This window comes from Eutrema salsugineum, unplaced genomic scaffold (genome assembly GCF_000478725.1).
Source record: "Eutrema salsugineum unplaced genomic scaffold, Eutsalg1_0 scaffold_5, whole genome shotgun sequence".
Classification (NCBI taxonomy): domain Eukaryota; kingdom Viridiplantae; phylum Streptophyta; class Magnoliopsida; order Brassicales; family Brassicaceae; genus Eutrema; species Eutrema salsugineum.
The window spans coordinates 9,165,577-9,182,266 of NW_006256612.1; the positions used below are offsets into that span (position 1 = coordinate 9,165,577).

At 38.7% G+C, this 16,690-nt stretch overlaps 4 protein-coding genes, 1 non-coding gene and 1 pseudogene across 5 annotated transcripts; 2 read left to right on the forward strand and 4 right to left on the reverse strand.

The window, feature by feature from the left end:
• Positions 1 to 28: 28 nt before the first annotated feature.
• LOC18993066 (peptidyl-tRNA hydrolase, chloroplastic) lies at positions 29 to 2,088 on the reverse strand. Its single transcript, XM_006416541.2, has 8 exons — positions 1,684 to 2,088; positions 1,502 to 1,586; positions 1,125 to 1,192; positions 958 to 1,008; positions 801 to 874; positions 529 to 587; positions 362 to 438; positions 29 to 283 (listed from the first exon to the last, which is right to left on the reverse strand). The coding sequence occupies exons 1-8, from the start codon at positions 2,038 to 2,040 to the stop codon at positions 170 to 172; spliced, it is 885 nt and encodes a 294-aa protein (XP_006416604.1). The 5' UTR covers positions 2,041 to 2,088; the 3' UTR covers positions 29 to 169.
• Positions 2,089 to 2,199: 111 nt separating this feature from the next.
• Positions 2,200 to 2,271, reverse strand: TRNAD-GUC. The gene has a single exon. It is a non-coding gene; the product is annotated as a tRNA-Asp (tRNA).
• Positions 2,272 to 2,342: 71 nt separating this feature from the next.
• LOC18993067 (putative aluminum-activated malate transporter 3) lies at positions 2,343 to 4,792 on the reverse strand. The gene is made up of 7 exons (XM_006416542.2): positions 4,477 to 4,792; positions 4,101 to 4,330; positions 3,877 to 4,014; positions 3,511 to 3,780; positions 3,280 to 3,419; positions 3,057 to 3,203; positions 2,343 to 2,972 (listed from the first exon to the last, which is right to left on the reverse strand). The coding sequence occupies exons 1-7, from the start codon at positions 4,653 to 4,655 to the stop codon at positions 2,343 to 2,345; spliced, it is 1,734 nt and encodes a 577-aa protein (XP_006416605.1). The 5' UTR covers positions 4,656 to 4,792.
• Positions 4,793 to 5,238: 446 nt separating this feature from the next.
• Positions 5,239 to 6,111, forward strand: LOC18993068 (non-specific lipid-transfer protein-like protein At2g13820). The gene is made up of 3 exons (XM_006416543.2): positions 5,239 to 5,621; positions 5,730 to 5,813; positions 5,945 to 6,111. The coding sequence occupies exons 1-3, from the start codon at positions 5,285 to 5,287 to the stop codon at positions 6,088 to 6,090; spliced, it is 567 nt and encodes a 188-aa protein (XP_006416606.1). The 5' UTR covers positions 5,239 to 5,284; the 3' UTR covers positions 6,091 to 6,111.
• Positions 6,112 to 6,114: 3 nt separating this feature from the next.
• On the reverse strand, positions 6,115 to 8,005 carry LOC18993069 (annotated as a pseudogene).
• Positions 8,006 to 10,502: 2,497 nt separating this feature from the next.
• LOC18993070 (kinesin-like protein KIN-14O) lies at positions 10,503 to 16,126 on the forward strand. The gene is made up of 19 exons (XM_024152492.1): positions 10,503 to 10,550; positions 10,640 to 10,699; positions 11,224 to 11,572; positions 11,690 to 11,773; positions 11,900 to 11,977; positions 12,056 to 12,148; positions 12,235 to 12,264; positions 12,374 to 13,156; positions 13,233 to 13,314; positions 13,401 to 13,496; positions 13,598 to 13,777; positions 13,929 to 14,035; positions 14,119 to 14,297; positions 14,407 to 14,571; positions 14,662 to 14,915; positions 14,996 to 15,159; positions 15,268 to 15,605; positions 15,693 to 15,811; positions 15,910 to 16,126. The coding sequence occupies exons 3-19, from the start codon at positions 11,309 to 11,311 to the stop codon at positions 15,966 to 15,968; spliced, it is 3,075 nt and encodes a 1,024-aa protein (XP_024008260.1). The 5' UTR covers positions 10,503 to 10,550; positions 10,640 to 10,699; positions 11,224 to 11,308; the 3' UTR covers positions 15,969 to 16,126.
• Positions 16,127 to 16,690: the final 564 nt, after the last annotated feature.

Genomic DNA, 16,690 nt, shown 5'->3' on the forward strand with positions numbered 1-16,690 from the left:
TGAATAACTAAACTTTATTAAAATCAAGAGCAATTAATTATACTCTGGGTTTCTTCTGATATATTACAATTTACTCAAAGGGAAAAAGAATGGAACCAAAAATATTTAATAATGAATCAGCCTGAAAAATCTGCGTTTCTTCGTATGTGATGAAACAATCTCTCTCTTTTTAACTGAGCGGCTCCATAGATTTCCGAGTGTTGACAAAGGTTGCACTTTTGTTGAACCCTTCAAGCAACATAATCCTTATTGCCTCTAACCCGGTTTGAAATGTATAATCCAACTGCAAAATCAGAAACAATCAAAGCTTTTATCTTTCTGAAAAAAAGTTGATAAATTGTTGGGATTTGTCTTCTTATACCTCTTCCTGTTCTTGTTTATTGAACTGGCGAAGAACATAATTGGCTGTATCCATCTTCCCTGGAGGCCGTCCGATCCCTGAAATGAAACCACAAAAAGATTGGCAGAAAGCCAAGAAGAAAAAAAGGGAAATTGGATATGTCGAAGTGGACTAAATGAAAACTTTACCTATTCTTAGACGAGGAAAATCGCGGTTCCCTTTGAGACGATCTATAATGCTTCTCATCCTGCACTTAAATCACCAAAACTTATCAATGTTGTTTTAGCAAAACTGCTTCAAGAGTTTCTCTTCGTCTGAAAACTTGAAATGTTTTATATTCTCTATGATTTGATAGTGAAAACATTCACAACTATCTATCCAAAATACTTTTTTAAAGTAAAATTTAAGACAATAATACTTAGTAATCAGGTAAAGATATTAGAGTGAAAAAGCTTTGTACCCATTGTGGCCCCCGTGACCACCTTTTGGCAATAAACGGAGTTTACCAAAGGGCAAATCTAAGTCGTCGTAAATCTGTAAAAGACATAGAAAGTTCTTTTCACGACAGCATATGCACTCTAAATCCAGAATTTGGAGTGTGAGAAGATAATGTATACCACAAGGACTTGTTTTAGCGGGATCTTGTAAAAGGAAACAATTTGGCCAACCTTCAAAAATTACAGAAATCATAATCAGAAAGAATTAATTTTATAAGTGACAATAAGAAGAGAGATTGGCTGACTATATAAACCAAAGTTCTATTTCCGATAAGCAGCACACTTACAGACTCACCACTGGCGTTCATGAAAGTTTGAGGTTTTGCCAGCATAATCGGTATATTTCCAATAACGCCTATGATTAGAAAAACCAATTGCCAATGGTTAGAAACAATCCAAATACAGATAATTGATAAAGGCTGTTTCAATCTCTCTGCTAAATCAATTGTAGAATCAGGGATAAAGTCGAACTAGGAATCACTAGGTTATGTAGATCAAATAGGATTATGAAACGAGAATCTGTTAAGCACGCACTGGATTTTCTATACACAATTCAACCATTGTTTCAATTCCCCTCGCCAAACATTAGAGACGTATAAAATTGAAATGAAAAATTCAGCCTTTGAGAAATAAAAGAATTAGAAGAGAGAATGAAAAAACGAACCTTTCCCAAACAAGGCCTTGAAGTTAACAGTGCTCATGGATATCCCTTCTGCATTAGCCAAAGCGTCCACCATCTCAAAACCAACCTGCAATAAACAGTAATGTTAGAGAACTTAGAAGGAGAAGAGCAAATGAAGACGCAGTAAGAGCGAGAGAGAGGGAGAGAGGGAGAGAGGGATATACGTTGTGGCGGGTGCCCTGGTACTTTTTTCCGGGATTACCCAAACCAACAATGAGCCATGGAAGCTGTGGCGGCGAAGATTTTGGCTTCGGAGAAGGTAACTGAGCCTGAAGTAATTCCGATTCCGGTTGAGAGGAGAACGAAGTCGATAGAGATGAAAATAATTGAGACGATGACGACGATTGAGACATCAAGCTTTCAATACCCTTTCTTCCTCTTGTCAGCATCCGACAAGGAGGTGATGTCGAGGAAGACAATGCCGGCGACGAAAACGTAGCCGGTGATCGGAAGAATAGTGAGCAACGGCCACAAGGTAAGCTGAGATTTGCGAATTTAGAGGGAAAAGCAGCAGCTTTCATTTTTTTTTGCTGAGAATAAGGGTTTAGCTTCTCCCCAACTGGATTGGATTTGTTCCCTCGGTTTCAACCAAAAAACCTACACAGATGTGTTTAAAAAAAAAAAAAAAAAAATCCTAAAAAGGGGACGAATAGTAACAATTATAATAAAAAAAAAGATTTCGCCGTTGCCGGGGATCGAACCCGGGTCACCCGCGTGACAGGCGGGAATACTTACCACTATACTACAACGACTGAGTTGGTTGTTATTTCAACAAAAATAATTTTAAATGATAAATACAAAGTTACAGATATCGCCGGAGTTTTTAAATAGCCTCTTTGAAATTGGCTTTTTCACAAAGCTCATCGTACGCATTCACGAGATTCTCCAGCCTCGCGACGAATTCTATCAGCAGCGAAGCGAACGTAGCTAGAGAAAGAGCACTCGCACTCTCGTACATCTTCGTCGCTTCCTCGTCATGTGGTTGTATCATACTTCCCGGCGTCAGAGAAATCCGACTAGGCCACGACGGCTGTTTCTGTATCACCGTCGTCCTTGATTGGTTGTGGCCGTGGACTGTCGCGTTATTCGGGTTCTTAGCACTAGTTATAGCATCCCAATTCGTCGGTGGTCGAAGTGTGGCTTCACTCTGGGATTTGTGAGCCAGTATCCGACTTAGATCCTCGTCGAGATTCGAGATTTTGTGTTCATCAGTCAGATCTCTAGATCGGTTCCCGATTTCCCAGTTCTCGGCATTCACGAGAAGGTACGATTTCTTGTCGATTTTGCTCTGAAGTTCCTCAGCTGCTTGGTGAATCTCGTGGAGAATGTCTACTATTGGGTTTAGTCTCTCCATCTTCTTCAGCTTTTCCCCAATGTATCTGAGTACTTTTGCTCCTTCCTCTCCGACCCTTTGAAGCTCATTACGAAAGACTTGTCTTTTATCCTCTCCTGCCTGCATTGCATTGCTTACTCTTGTCTCAAAAGATTTGCGTTGAAATTTGAAAGAAGGAGGGGAGGAAGAAGCTAATTAATGTACCTGAATCTCTGAGAGAATGCAACCATGTAATGCCATGACCATGAAAGCACAATGCCTCAATGCACCACCTACTTTCACATACATCCTCCATGGATATCTAAAGGATTTGTATGGACCGTGTGGTGGTTCCCATGTAGCAAACCCCATCTTTACAATCACATCAACCAATATTAGTGTCTTTTTAGTTTTTAAATGTTAACAATATTAGATAAAAAAAACATACCAGAGTGTCTTCTTGGCTTGTAGATTGAACAGCTGATCTGTATCCACTGTACACTGGATCATCTGTGACAGCTTCATAGACCAGAATCCTCGATGGGATCGTGTCATATGCTACGCAATCGAGGTATCCCTTCACACAACCTGCACAAAGAACATTTTCTATGGGGTTAGATTTGACAAGAATCAGACTAAGCTTTTCAACTAAACCCAGAGAGTGGAACAGGTGATAAACCTTCCAAAGAAGTGGCAACATTCACAAAGTTCTTGGCGACCAAGTTATGGAGATCATCCCCAGCCCATATGGGATAAATGCAAGTGTTCACAGTGAGGCCAACGCAGGCACCAAGTACTATCATAAGGAACCTTGAGACAGCTGTTTCCATGAATTCCCCTGTTCTGTATCCCGACACTATTACGTAGCAATACGTCAGCAAGAACACCCTGAATCCGTACTCGTATGGCTTCATCGTTGGATATAGCTTTGCATAAGTCCCAAAAAAGGCTGATACAAGAGCAGGCACACAATATTTTCAGAAATCAGAGTAAGATTCAAAGGTGGAAGCTTTATTTAGACCAGATGATCTTTATATATACATACCTACTACGAAGATGCTAACAGCATTGAAAACCTCTGCCCATTTTCCAGTCATTTCAGATATTTTAGCCATGCCAAGAGCCAATCCTCCTGCAGATAATGTTCCTATTCCCCGGTTACATCCTTTGCTAAAGGTGGCTCCTACGTTAATAAGAGAAGATCACACATATCAGGTATTGAATTCGCTAAAATGTTCAAGTTTCATTTGTTGAGTCTGTTGCATTTACCTATACTGAACTCGAAGATAACAACTATCGTGAGAATTGCCCACAGATAGTGGTTGCTGAGCTCTGATCCTGGGAGCTTAAAGAAGATGAGAATGGAGACGAGTGTCAGAGCCAAACCCATCTTCGCCGAGAATATAATCTTCCTCGGGTCTGATGTTCCCATCTCCCACGCCGTGGCCAAAACATCCTGTGATTTTTTCACAAACCCGGTGATCTTTTCGGAGAAGTACCTGCCAACAACATACATAGCATTTCAAGACTAACCATAACACGATTGAGAGTAGATTCCTAGAAGCATCAGATTCAATCAAAAGGTTTCCAAAATATTTGGTTAATAGAGATTTTGGGAAGGAGAGATTGTATGTTTATGCATAACCTGTAGGAGCAGCAACGGACGGGAGTTTTGTCGTCAAGGTCAACGATACAGGAATAGTCTCTGGTCTGTTGTGGGATAAGCCTATCTCTTAAGCTTTGTCTAAACGAACCATCGAACATACTACCTCGCCTGTCAAACATGCTGCCCCGCCTGGAAGATTCCAGCTTTGGTGCCGCCATTTCTGGTTCTTGATTCTGATGATCGCACAAGAGAGAAAGAGAGGTGTAAACAGAGACGGGAGATTTTGGAATAAAGAGATTCTATTTCTTGTGCATTGTTGTTTTAAAGAGGAGGAACACCCAGGATTTGTAACAAATACACGATGATGTCATTATGAATGAAAAACCCAGAATCCAAATTTGGAACTTTTTTCGATTTTGTAAAGAAATGGTATGCAAACCTTGTATGTTTGCTATGCACGTCTTCGAGCACGTTTTTGTGTCCTAAATACAGATTATTATCCACACACCCCTAAAAATAATACTAAAAATAAATAGCCAGTCTTTATTTGTTTTTGGTCAGCATAATCGGTCAAATTTATAACAGTAAAGATTCAAAATATAAAAGCAACAAGACAAACATGAAGAATGTCAAGAGTTGCACAGGACACACATATTGTGCATGATAGGTAAAGTTTCATTTTTTTCCTTTTCATATTTAATGAATATCAGTTGCACAATAAATCCATTGAATCCCACCATAAATACCTACCTATCTTCTATAAACCCTAGCAGTATCCATCGTTACAACTTACAAAGAAAGCAGAAGGAACTTATTTGCCAAGTAATTGTCAAGACAATACACAGAAATGGCATCTTCAAGTCTCTTGTACACTGTCTTCATTTCCTTGGTTCCAATCTTTCTCCAACCAGGTCTCGCTCAAGCTCCGAGTCCTCCAGCTTCTTGTGCTTCCCTTCTGCTAGCTTTGGCTCCATGTGGTCCATTTGTGCAGGGCTTTGTCCAGCTCCCGGCTCAGCCATGCTGCAACAGCTTAAACCAGATCTACAGCCAACAACCGACCTGTCTGTGTCTCTTCCTCAACAACAATTCTACTTTATCCTCTGCTTTTCCCATCAATCAAACCCTCGCTCTGCAATTGCCTCAGCTTTGTAGCATTCCAGCCAATTCATCTGTTTGCTCCTCAGGTATTTAAATCCTCCATTCGCTATTCACACATAGAAACACAACTCAATTTCTATATCTGTCGGTTTTTTTTGAAACTAATAAGAACATGTTTTTCTACTTGCTGAAAGGGGCTTCATCCTTCTCTCCACCATCTACTAACTCAACCGGTTCTCAAGTCTCTCTGGGTGCAAAGAACAATTCCGGTGTTGCAGGTAAGTTGATATTCATTCAATCTCAGGCATTAACTGAACCAACGATGAGGACTGATGTTAACAAACGACTCATTCTGTGTTATAAGGCTTCCTAAGAGATCTTGACCTATCTAATCTTTTTTTTTTTCTAGTGACCCCAGTGGCTCATGTGGCACCAAAATCAACCAGCATGATGGGATTGGGTTATGATCTGAGATCATCTGGTCCGAAGTCTAAGATCCACCTGACAATCTTTGTGATCACAGCGATTCTAACCGGAACACACTTTCTCATCTAACTTCATGATCTTCATCTGCGTGACACTCTCCTCTTTTTGTGACACTTTCCTCTGTTTGATTTTTTGGCGTTGTAATGGTTCTTGAAACCAAAGCAGATCAGTTAAACAACAGTCTCTTTCAATGCCATTGAATTTGATACTATCTTGTTTGGTGAAGTATACCACAAGACGTGCTTAACCGGAGGCCTTGTAAAGGGAAAACAACTTTTCAACCTTCAAACAACTCCAGCAATCATAATCAGTAGTATCAAATTACAAGTGATATCCCTCGTCAAACTTTAAAAGACGCATTAAACCAATTGAAATGAAAGAATCACATTTTGAGAAAACACACCAACACAAGATAGACCCATTAAAGAGATGATAAGAGACTGAAATGAGCAATAGAGTTAACGGTGTTCATGGATGGATAACCCGTCCACTATCTCAAAACCAAGTAAATGGAACATCAGTAATCAACAAAAGTATTAAGATAATTTATTTTTAACTAGTTCAGGTACTCGCTATAAGTTATAGTAAATCAATTTATCAGAGATCCATTGCCGAGCACAGTTTAGACTTCAGCTGCCACTTTAGAAATTGATCTTGGTCCGAACAGAACCACCATGATCATCTCTTGAAGAGCAAGTTCCTCGTAAATTGACTTAGTCCAAGATTTTCTTACCTTTCTTCAAATCTGACACCCACCTTTTGAGACCGAAAAGATCTTGTTCCTCACCTTCCTTCTCAAACTCAACAGGTCTCTCTCTCTCTTTCCCGCTCTCTTAGAACCACTGGTGAAAGCTTTGTCTGGTTTGAAACTCTCAGTGTTCTTGAGCTTATGGAGCTGCTCGTCTGCATTTCCATACATTTCATCATCCATATCTTTCTGTGGCCGGTACAGTGTTGAAAGAGTGGGCTGTGCAGTAAACAAGCCCTTGTCATAAACGTTGTAACGGTCATCAGTTGCGAAGCCAGAGTCCATTCCTTTCTCCTGGTTAAACAATCGCTGATCATACATAACTCCACCGCCTCTTCCTCCAGCAAATGCCATTCCAAGAGCAACCTTCTCACTCACGTCACGGTCTCTGTCCCTTGTGATCTTGCTCTTCTTAGCTTCCACTCTTCTTCTCTCCCTACGACGCTCTTCTCGAATCTTCTTCCTCTGAATCCGTTCTTCCTCTTCATGTTCCACATTCCCTCTTGGTTCATCAACACTCTCACTTGCAGCACCAGTCCTCTCAGAGCGAGCCTTTTGGGCAAGAGCTCTCAGTTCCTGCTCCTTTCTTTCCTTCTCCTTCATCCCTATCTCTCTTTGAACCTGTAGCCGCATCCAAAAACCCTCTCTAACTTTCTGGACAGCTACATCGAGCGTCTCAGAAAACTTGGCGAAGTTATCATTGATCTGAACCTCTTGCAAGACTCTTCCATTAGTTGCAAGACGCTTGTCAAGAGGGATCGTATAACCTTTCTGATTTTTCCAATTAGAAACACAAGGCGGGATTCTCCAGTCTTGTCGTTCCTTGTCAGTAACAGCCCTAGGCGGTGAATGCATGACAGGAACAGGATCTGGAGAACCAGAAGCCACCGGAACTCGCTTGTGCCTCAACTTTGGTGGATCAAGAGGATCTCTAAGCTTCTCTGAGACCTTAATGATCCTCTCTTTAGCACCGGAGTTGAATGCTGAAGCAGATTGCTGTGAAGGCTTATACTTAATCCACTTGGAGTCACCTGATTGCTTCAGTAGATTCTTAGGATATGCTGCATTCACAATTTTTGCAATGGCAGATTTTGTTTCTTCGGTGGTCACCTCCTGCGATTCCTCATCACCCTCCTCGACGTATCCTTCGTTTTTCAGTATCCTCGGAATAAGATCACTATGTCGAGAGTAAACAATCTTTTTCGACTTGTTATTATGCGTCACAATAGGCATCATGGCGCAAATTCTCGGTCCCTGGACATGAAGAAACAAAATTCATCAGGGAAAAAAAAAAGAGAGGGACTTTTGACAACACCTATACATATTAAATTATGGCGCCAATTCTCGGTTTGCATGAGGGTGCACTAGTCCCGGATAAATTAGGGTTTTATCAATCTCCTGAACATTGAGATGTGCAGGAACCTTACAAAAGCACAAAACTTGCCATTAGGAAAATAAAGCACGACGAATAGTAATGGCAAAAGAAGTAAATCGAAGAAGCTTACCCTCTGGAGCTATTATGAATATGAGCGAGCTTGAGAGAGAGAGAACGCAGCAAGAAACGACGATCAAGCTTTTTTTTTTTTTATATCAACAAAAAGAAGAGAAGGTTGATTAATATATAAGTAAATAAATAAATAAATAGAAAAGGAAATTTTAAGCTAACAAAAGGTAATTAATATATTCATTCAGATTTACTACAAGAGTCAATTTGCTAGAAAAACCAAAACCTGGTCAAAATTTGCTAAATAAAAAAGAAAATATGTAAAAGCTATATCTACAATGTTTGGTTAGTGTGTTAATTAGCATATAACCCTTCTTTGATTTTTATTGTTTATCAACTTTATTTTATTCACGAGATATTCTTTTCTCTCATCTAGTTAATATATAAGTTATACAGTTACATAACTTGTTAACATATTACATAGGTATATATAGCCAATACAGTTACATAACTTGTTAACAACGTACATATTTTATTAGCATAGTAAGTTTACACATTTTTAACATACTCCAATGCAATCAGATACTAGAAATCTGCCGAGATATTTGCGTCTGACAACGACTTATAGTGGTGAAAATCAAGATTTAGTGACAGCGTCGAAGGACCGTGTTTAAGACATCACGCAGATTGAATAACAAACAAATTTGATGAGAGATGCGATGGAGGATTTGAACCTCTTGTCGATCTGATCACGTGTTTGATCCTCCAACCTCTGGATTTCTTCCGTCAACCTCCAATCTATAAAACCTAAATCGCTGAAAATCTCGGTTAGCTTCGATTGATCTGGTAAGATATGATGCTTGATTCTAGTGATTGTGTCTGTCACTTTATGACAGAGAGCTTCGTCGCAAAGATCAATGAACTAAAACAAGTTATAGATCAATATCCTGTTGGATTATAGTAACAAGTTACATGTTATTGTATCATGTTAAAATTTATTGTATCAAGTAAATATGTAAATGTACTGCTAACATTTGTTTTAACACGGTAACTTAATCATTGTTGGTTAACTTACATTTTACCAATAAGTGTTTACATGTTATTATACGATTTAAATACTTAGATATAGCTCTAATTTTATATTTTACAAGATAAGTAAAATTGTAAATCATCAACCTTTAGATTAACTTGACTAAAGGTTGATGATTGATTCTATATTTCATCTTCAATCTCTAGAAACCACAATATATGAACAATAGTCACCAATAATAACCAGATATCAAAATCATACCCAACTTAGTTTCGCTTTGTTTTCATCAAAGACTTTAAAATCGATTTCGAAGAGCGAAGGCGGCTGAGGTCGCTCGGCGCCGACGCTATCGCACTGTCGCCAAGAGCCTTCCCATTTGAGAATCTCGGAGTCTCTTAACTTTGTCTTCGTCTAAGGTGTTGAGTATCGTTTGTACAGATTTGGACTTCTGGTACGATTAACTCGTTCCCCACGGATTCTTGTCCAGCAGCGAACAGTCGCTCAAAGAGCTTGATATTAGACATTCTGGAATTTCGATTTTGAAACAACCAAATCAGACGAATGATTTAGATAGCGTAGATCAAATTATTTGGCATAGATTACAAATTTATTAGAAATTTACATTTACTTTGATGAAGTTAGCTTCAGTTTCGCCGGAAACTGCCAAATATTGTAAACTCGGAATTGTTCTGACTCGATAATGTTTAGAAAACTTCTGTCTAAAAAGGAAAATATCCTAATCGATATAACCGAGGATCGTTTAATTATGTGTATATCCGATTATCATATATTAAAATATATTTTCAATAACAAAATATCTTGAACATATCGTGCGATTAGCATTTTCTTAGGGTGATAAGGGTAAATGTGCCATATTGGAAATGTGCACAGTGTCCAAATAGTGGATTTACCGATTCAATTATAAACAGGAACATGATCATGTAGTGCATTTACTTTTAATACAACGAAAAATGGAAGGTGGTAATTAAAAACAAAACATTGGGTACAAATTGTAAGGCGCAAAAACAAAGGGGCTAGGTGAAATTAAAATTCAAAAGTTAGGGGGTTAAATTAAAACCCGATCTGACCCGACCCGACCCGAAACGATTGGAGGAGAAACAGGGATTCTCGCGCTTCTTCCTACATTCGCGCTACAGCTAAAAAAAAAATTATAGTTTTTAATCAAAAAAAAAAGAGAAGCACGAAACTCTTTGACGTGACTAATCAAAAGGAAAATCCACGTCTCTGTGTTTTCTCGCAGGTTTGACGCTCGTTTCCCTGAGAAAGTCTCCTATGAAATTTCCCAGGTTAGACGATCACAAATTTCCTCCCATTGGTTTTCTTTTATCCATGATTCGATTTTCTGATCGTGATTTCTACTGTGTTTTTGACTTAGTTTTTCCAATGCCGATCTTCTCTTGTTGCACCAAGTACGCGATTTTCTGTTCCTCTCCAGGTAGGTTCGTCTCTTCAGCTATTTTCTTCTTATTCGCATTGTCGAGAGTTGGGAATGCTAGCTTGATCGTTTTTGCGCTGGGATTTGTTAGGTAGATCCGTCTCCTTTTGCTTTTGATCGATCAATGCTTCTGGATTCGGTTTTACTGTAAATTGGAAAGAAACTCATCTTTAATTTAAGGATCGAAAACGAATGAGAATGAGAATTCCCAGTTGCCTTAGCATATATGATATTATCATCATGAGGTTGCTATAAGCATATCCGTAGGGCCTCAATATCTTAATTGCAATTCGATCCTGGTGATTAGTTAACACTCTTCGAGCTTAACATATGTATAGTGATACCTGGTAGATTACTGTGTCCCAAATACTGGGCACATATAACATGGTTTTACTAGATGATGTTGTTGCATGTTTTCAACTAGCTTTTGCTCTAGGCTTATGCTTGTTAAATAGCTTACTGAAAATGGGATTTGGTCTAATGCTCAGTATTTATATATAAAAAAACAATATATACTGTTTCAGGCGTTGTTGATAGAGAATGAAGGAGTTGTGGCTTTATCAAGTGTTTCCATAAGTTTGCTTTCGACCTCGATGCCTTTGGTGATTGATGATGAATTCTCTCACTGATCAATCAGGCAGCTCTCATGGAGATTCAACTCCCCGTAGTCCCTTCTCTCCATCATCTTCACATGAAAGGCAGAAAGCTCTCGCGGACTCCAAATTTCAGCGTCCCCGGTCCAATTCTCCCGCATCCCCTGTATCAATGCTCCATGGTGGGCACAAGTTCCACGAGGCCTTCCAAATGAAGCAGGGGCGTTTTGATCTCCAAGCCGCAAAGATTTCTGAAATGATGAAATCAAATAATTTAGATGTAGGGTGTATGCCTCGGCCTTTACCTTATTTATGAACTTTCCGCATATCCTACTCTTTGTAACAGTACTAGTTTCTTTTCACAGTTATTTATAATAGTATATACCTTTGAACGCAGAATGCTCCCACACAGTCACTCTTAAGTATGGTGAATGGAATTCTTGATGACAGTATTGAGAGAAAGAATGGTGAAATCCCTCAGGTACTTGATTGAGTCTAACAATTCTTGGCATACTTTACATGGATGCGTCATGCTTAATTGGTTTTCTGCAAAAGATCTGTCTCATGCTGCTTACGAATTCTTCTGGCCTTTATCTATAATGATCAGCGTGTAGCATGTTTGCTGAGAAAAGTCGTGCTGGAAATCGAGCGACGTATTTCAACTCAATCTGAGCATCTAAGAACGGTATTTTTTGTCTCCTTGGAGATGACAGTAAATTGTGTTCAGTTTTTTTTAATATATTCTGAGCTTTGTCTGTTGCAGCAAAACAACGTGTTTAAAGCTCGTGAGGAGAAGTACCAGTCAAGGATCAAAGTTCTTGAAACCTTAGCTTCAGGAACTAGTGAAGAAAATGAGGTATCATAAAGAACTTAGGCCTTGACATTTTTGTTTCATGAAATTCATTTATGTGGTACTCTGCTGATCAACTTATTTCTCACCAGATTGCTACGAAACAACTTCGACAGATAAAGGTAATGCTTCTTGCATCTCCCCATTGTAATCATGTAAATTTGTTTACTGAAAGTTTGCACACCAAAAGTTTCTGGTGAGATGTTTATTTGCTTGAGATGACTATGATAGACAGAAAAGTCCAAGTTGGAAGAAAAGAAGAAAAACAAAGAGGAGGATATGGTTAGGCTAGAGAAAGAAAATGGTCAATATAATCTTGAAATTTCTACTTTAAGACGAGAATTGGAGACAACCAAGAAAGCATATGAACAACAGTGCTTGCAAATGGAAAGCCAGACAAAGGTCGCTACAGCAGGTATCGAGGACAGGGTGAAGGAGCTTGAACAAATGAGAAAAGATGCAAGCGCTGCAAAAATTTCCCTTGAGGAAAGGGTTAAGGAGCTTGAGAAGATGGGAAAAGAAGCAAATGCTGCTAAAACAACTCTTGAAGAAAAGGTGAAGGAGCTTCAGCAATTCAAACAAGAGACAGTATCTGTTAATACAAGCCTTGAAGCAAAAAATCGAGAGCTTGAAAAGATGGGAATAGAAGCAAATGCTGTTAGAACGACTCTTGAGGAAAAGGTGAAGGAGCTTCAACAATTTAAGATAGAGACGATAACTGTTAATACAAGCCTTGAAGAAAAAAATCGAGAGCTTGAAAAGATGGGAAAAGAAGCAAATGCTGCTAGAATGACTCTTGAGGAAAAGGTGAAGGAGCTTCAACAATTTAAGATAGAGACGATAACTGTTAATACAAGACTTGAAGCAAAAAATCGAGAGCTTGAACAAAATCTGGTCCTTTGGAAGAGTAAAGCCAAAGAAATGGAAGAAAAATCAGATTTGAAGAATCGGAGTTGGAGTCAGAAAGAACTTTCGTATAGAAGGTTCATCAGTTTCCAGTTCAAGGCATTACAAGTATGCTTACATATACCATTGACTAGAATCAGTCTTTGTATTAGCCCATAGTCACCTAAACCTGCTAATTTTCCAGGAGTTGAGATTCTATTCTAAGTCCATCAAACAAGAAATACTAAAAGTTCAAGATAATTATACAGAAGAGTTTAGTCAGCTAGGTGAGTCAGTTATTAATAACTCAATATGCTATATTTGTGACTTTGTAAGTTTGGTGTTGTTTATCAACAAAAATCTTTAACCTCAGGAAAGAACTTGCTTGAACTTGGAGATGCTGCCGAAAACTATCACGCTGTCCTTACTGAAAACCAAAAGCTCTTCAATGAACTTCAGGAGCTAAAAGGTAATGTGGATCATGTACAACATGTTGATGTTTTTGTTACTATTCAGATTTATAAATTCTCCTTCTATGCAACCTATAAGTTCTCTAGTTATGGCTTGCAGGAAACATTCGAGTGTATTGTCGGGTGAGGCCTTTCTTGCGTGGGCAAGGTACATCAAACACTGTGGTAGAACACATTGGTGAGCATGGGGAGTTGGTAGTTGTCAATCCCACAAAACCTGGGAAAGATGGCCTTCGCAAATTTAGGTTCAATAAGGTCTACAGTCCAGCCTCTACTCAAGGTGGTCTTTTGTTACCTTTTCTACCTTTATTATGAGGAGGTTTTCTTCCATTCATTTTGAAGTTTCTATTTGATCCGTGTTCCTTAATTAGTATCATCAGAATTTCTTAATACAGATCTTAATCTCTATCGTATCTCTTCGATTCTTGCAGCTGAGGTATTTTCGGATATAAAACCCCTTGTTCGATCGGTTCTTGATGGGTACAATGTTTGTATCTTTGCGTATGGTCAGACAGGATCAGGGAAAACTTACACAATGGTATTCATTCACTATTATTTCTCAATATAGATGTGAGATGAATCACGTTGTTGTATTCTTACCGTCATTATTGTTTTGTTCAGACTGGTCCAGATGGAGCAAGTGAAGAAGAGTGGGGAGTAAACTATCGTGCTCTCAATGACCTCTTCAAAATATCTCAATCTAGAAAAAGCAACATCACGTATGAAGTCGGGGTGCAGATGGTGGAGATATACAATGAACAAGTGCGAGATTTACTCTCTGCTGACACTTCTCAAAAGAAATATCCTTTTTTCTGCTCTACTTGTTTTCTATATCTCTTTCAAATTTTCTACGGCACTTTATCTGTTCTCGAACTATCTGTTTGTGTTGCCATTCCTTGACTTTCACACACTAGGGATTCTTTCTACAACTCAGCAAAGCGGTCTTTCTGTACCTGATGCAAGCATGTATCCGGTGACATCAACCTCGGATGTTCTTAAACTAATGAGCATTGGGCTACAAAACCGATCTGTTGGCTCAACTGCCTTGAATGAAAGAAGTAGCCGCTCCCACAGGTTGGCCAGTTCATCTTTGATGTTTTGTCTTTTATCCTTCTCTAGATAGTTAGGTTAGGTTTCATAACTTGGATAGATGATTCCTTGCAGTATTGTCACTGTTCATGTTCGTGGCAAGGACTTGAAGACCGGTTCTGCGCTGTATGGAAATCTGCATCTGGTAGATCTGGCGGGTAGCGAAAGAGTTGATCGCTCTGAAGTTACAGGAGACAGACTTAGAGAAGCACAACATATAAACAAGTCACTCTCAGCTCTTGGAGATGTTATATTCTCTCTCGCTTCAAAGAGTTCTCATGTACCATATAGAAACAGCAAACTAACTCAGCTTCTCCAAAGCTCTTTAGGTTAAGTCAAAATTTGCTGCCCTGTTTTTACATCGTGAACCGAGATTAGCTAACTTCTCTCTGTGTGCTTAACATCACAGGTAGGCGAGCAAAGACACTGATGTTTGTGCAACTGAATCCTGATATTACTTCATATTCAGAGTCAATGAGTACATTGAAATTCGCAGAGCGTGTCTCAGGAGTTGAGTTAGGTGCTGCAAAGAGTAGTAAAGATGGTAGAGATGTTAGAGACTTAATGGAGCAGGTACAAACCTTAAAACACACTCTCTCATCTCATGTCTTCTCTTAAATAGATTCCAATTACATCAAATATAAGCTCAGTGTATCACTAAACACTTAAGAACTATCACAGTTAGGGTCGCTTAAGGACACAATAGCGAAAAAAGACGATGAGATAGAGCGGCTTCATTTGCTTAAGGACATTAATTACCCACATAGACTGCAGAAAAAGAGCTTAGGACAATCCGATGAGTCAAATTCAGAAACTAGAGAATCGCAGTTGTCTATAGAAGAAGACACAAGATTCCAACAAGACTATTTCAGACAATCAAGATACTCTGTCACGGACGGCGAGACCTTATCTTCCTCCAATGATGCAGAGTACGATGAGAGGCTCGATGATGAAACAGAAGGATCCATTGATGTTGGTCGTGTAGCAGAAGGGAGAAAACCATTGAAAATTTCAGAAAAGTAACGTCTTTTTTCTTCCTCTCTCTTGCTTCAAAATGAAACTAATTGCAATTGAACGTTTTTTATGTGTGAATCCGAAAATTGCAGAACTAAACCGGTGACTCCAAGGGCAACTACGACTGCAATACGACCTCTTGATAAACTCAAGCAAGTCGCTACGAGGACGACGACCATTGCAAAGGCCACGTCAGGGTTGACGTCACCAAGTAAGCAACCAAAACTTATGATTTTTTTATTCTAAATCGAAGAGATTCTTTATTCTTGCGTATTAGTTCTCATGATGTATAATTGCTTGTGTCTCAAGGCATGAAGAAGACGGGAAGTGCTTCTAATCTACTCAAGTCATCGAAACGGTGGTCGTAAAATACTCTTTTACCCCTAGCCGACTTGATTTGTTTTTAATAATTTTAGACGCTCTCCCTCCCTCTTGCTGAATCCATTGGCTTCAGTTGGAACTTAATTTTGTAGTTTGATTTGGTCTGAATACAAATTTTGTAAATATACGAATCTCATTAATTATTCTCACGAAATATTTTTACAATAATGTTTTATCAGAATCTTATAATTCATAGTGAAATAGACTTGTAACGATATATTGATGGTAAATTAACTTCTCAATACTGTAATTATGTTTGTAAATCAAGATACAGGTGTAATAATAGAAAGGTTATCGTAAGTGGAAACTAAATTCTTATGTATAAATGTGATTGAGATTTGAGAGAAGATGATGACAAACAAGTATGGTAAATCCACTTACAAAATATTGGTGGGTAGTCCCCAGTCCCCACAGTGTCATTTGCATACTTGAAGTTGAATTTAGCCAAGTTTTTGGTCACCAAATTGATGATGTGATCACCAAATCTATTTTTGGAATATTTTGGGGCCCAAATATTTTCATTACTCATTTTAAACCCCCAATTGTGTCCTCTTCAGCATCTAATATTATGACGATCATGAATAATAATATGCTGTTTTTTTTGTTCTTTACGAAATTGGTAAATAGCATTGACTAGTACTTAACAAAAAAAGAAAGACGATTAGTTCAGGTTCTGTTTGATTAGAGAGCGGCATGAACAACATGAAGC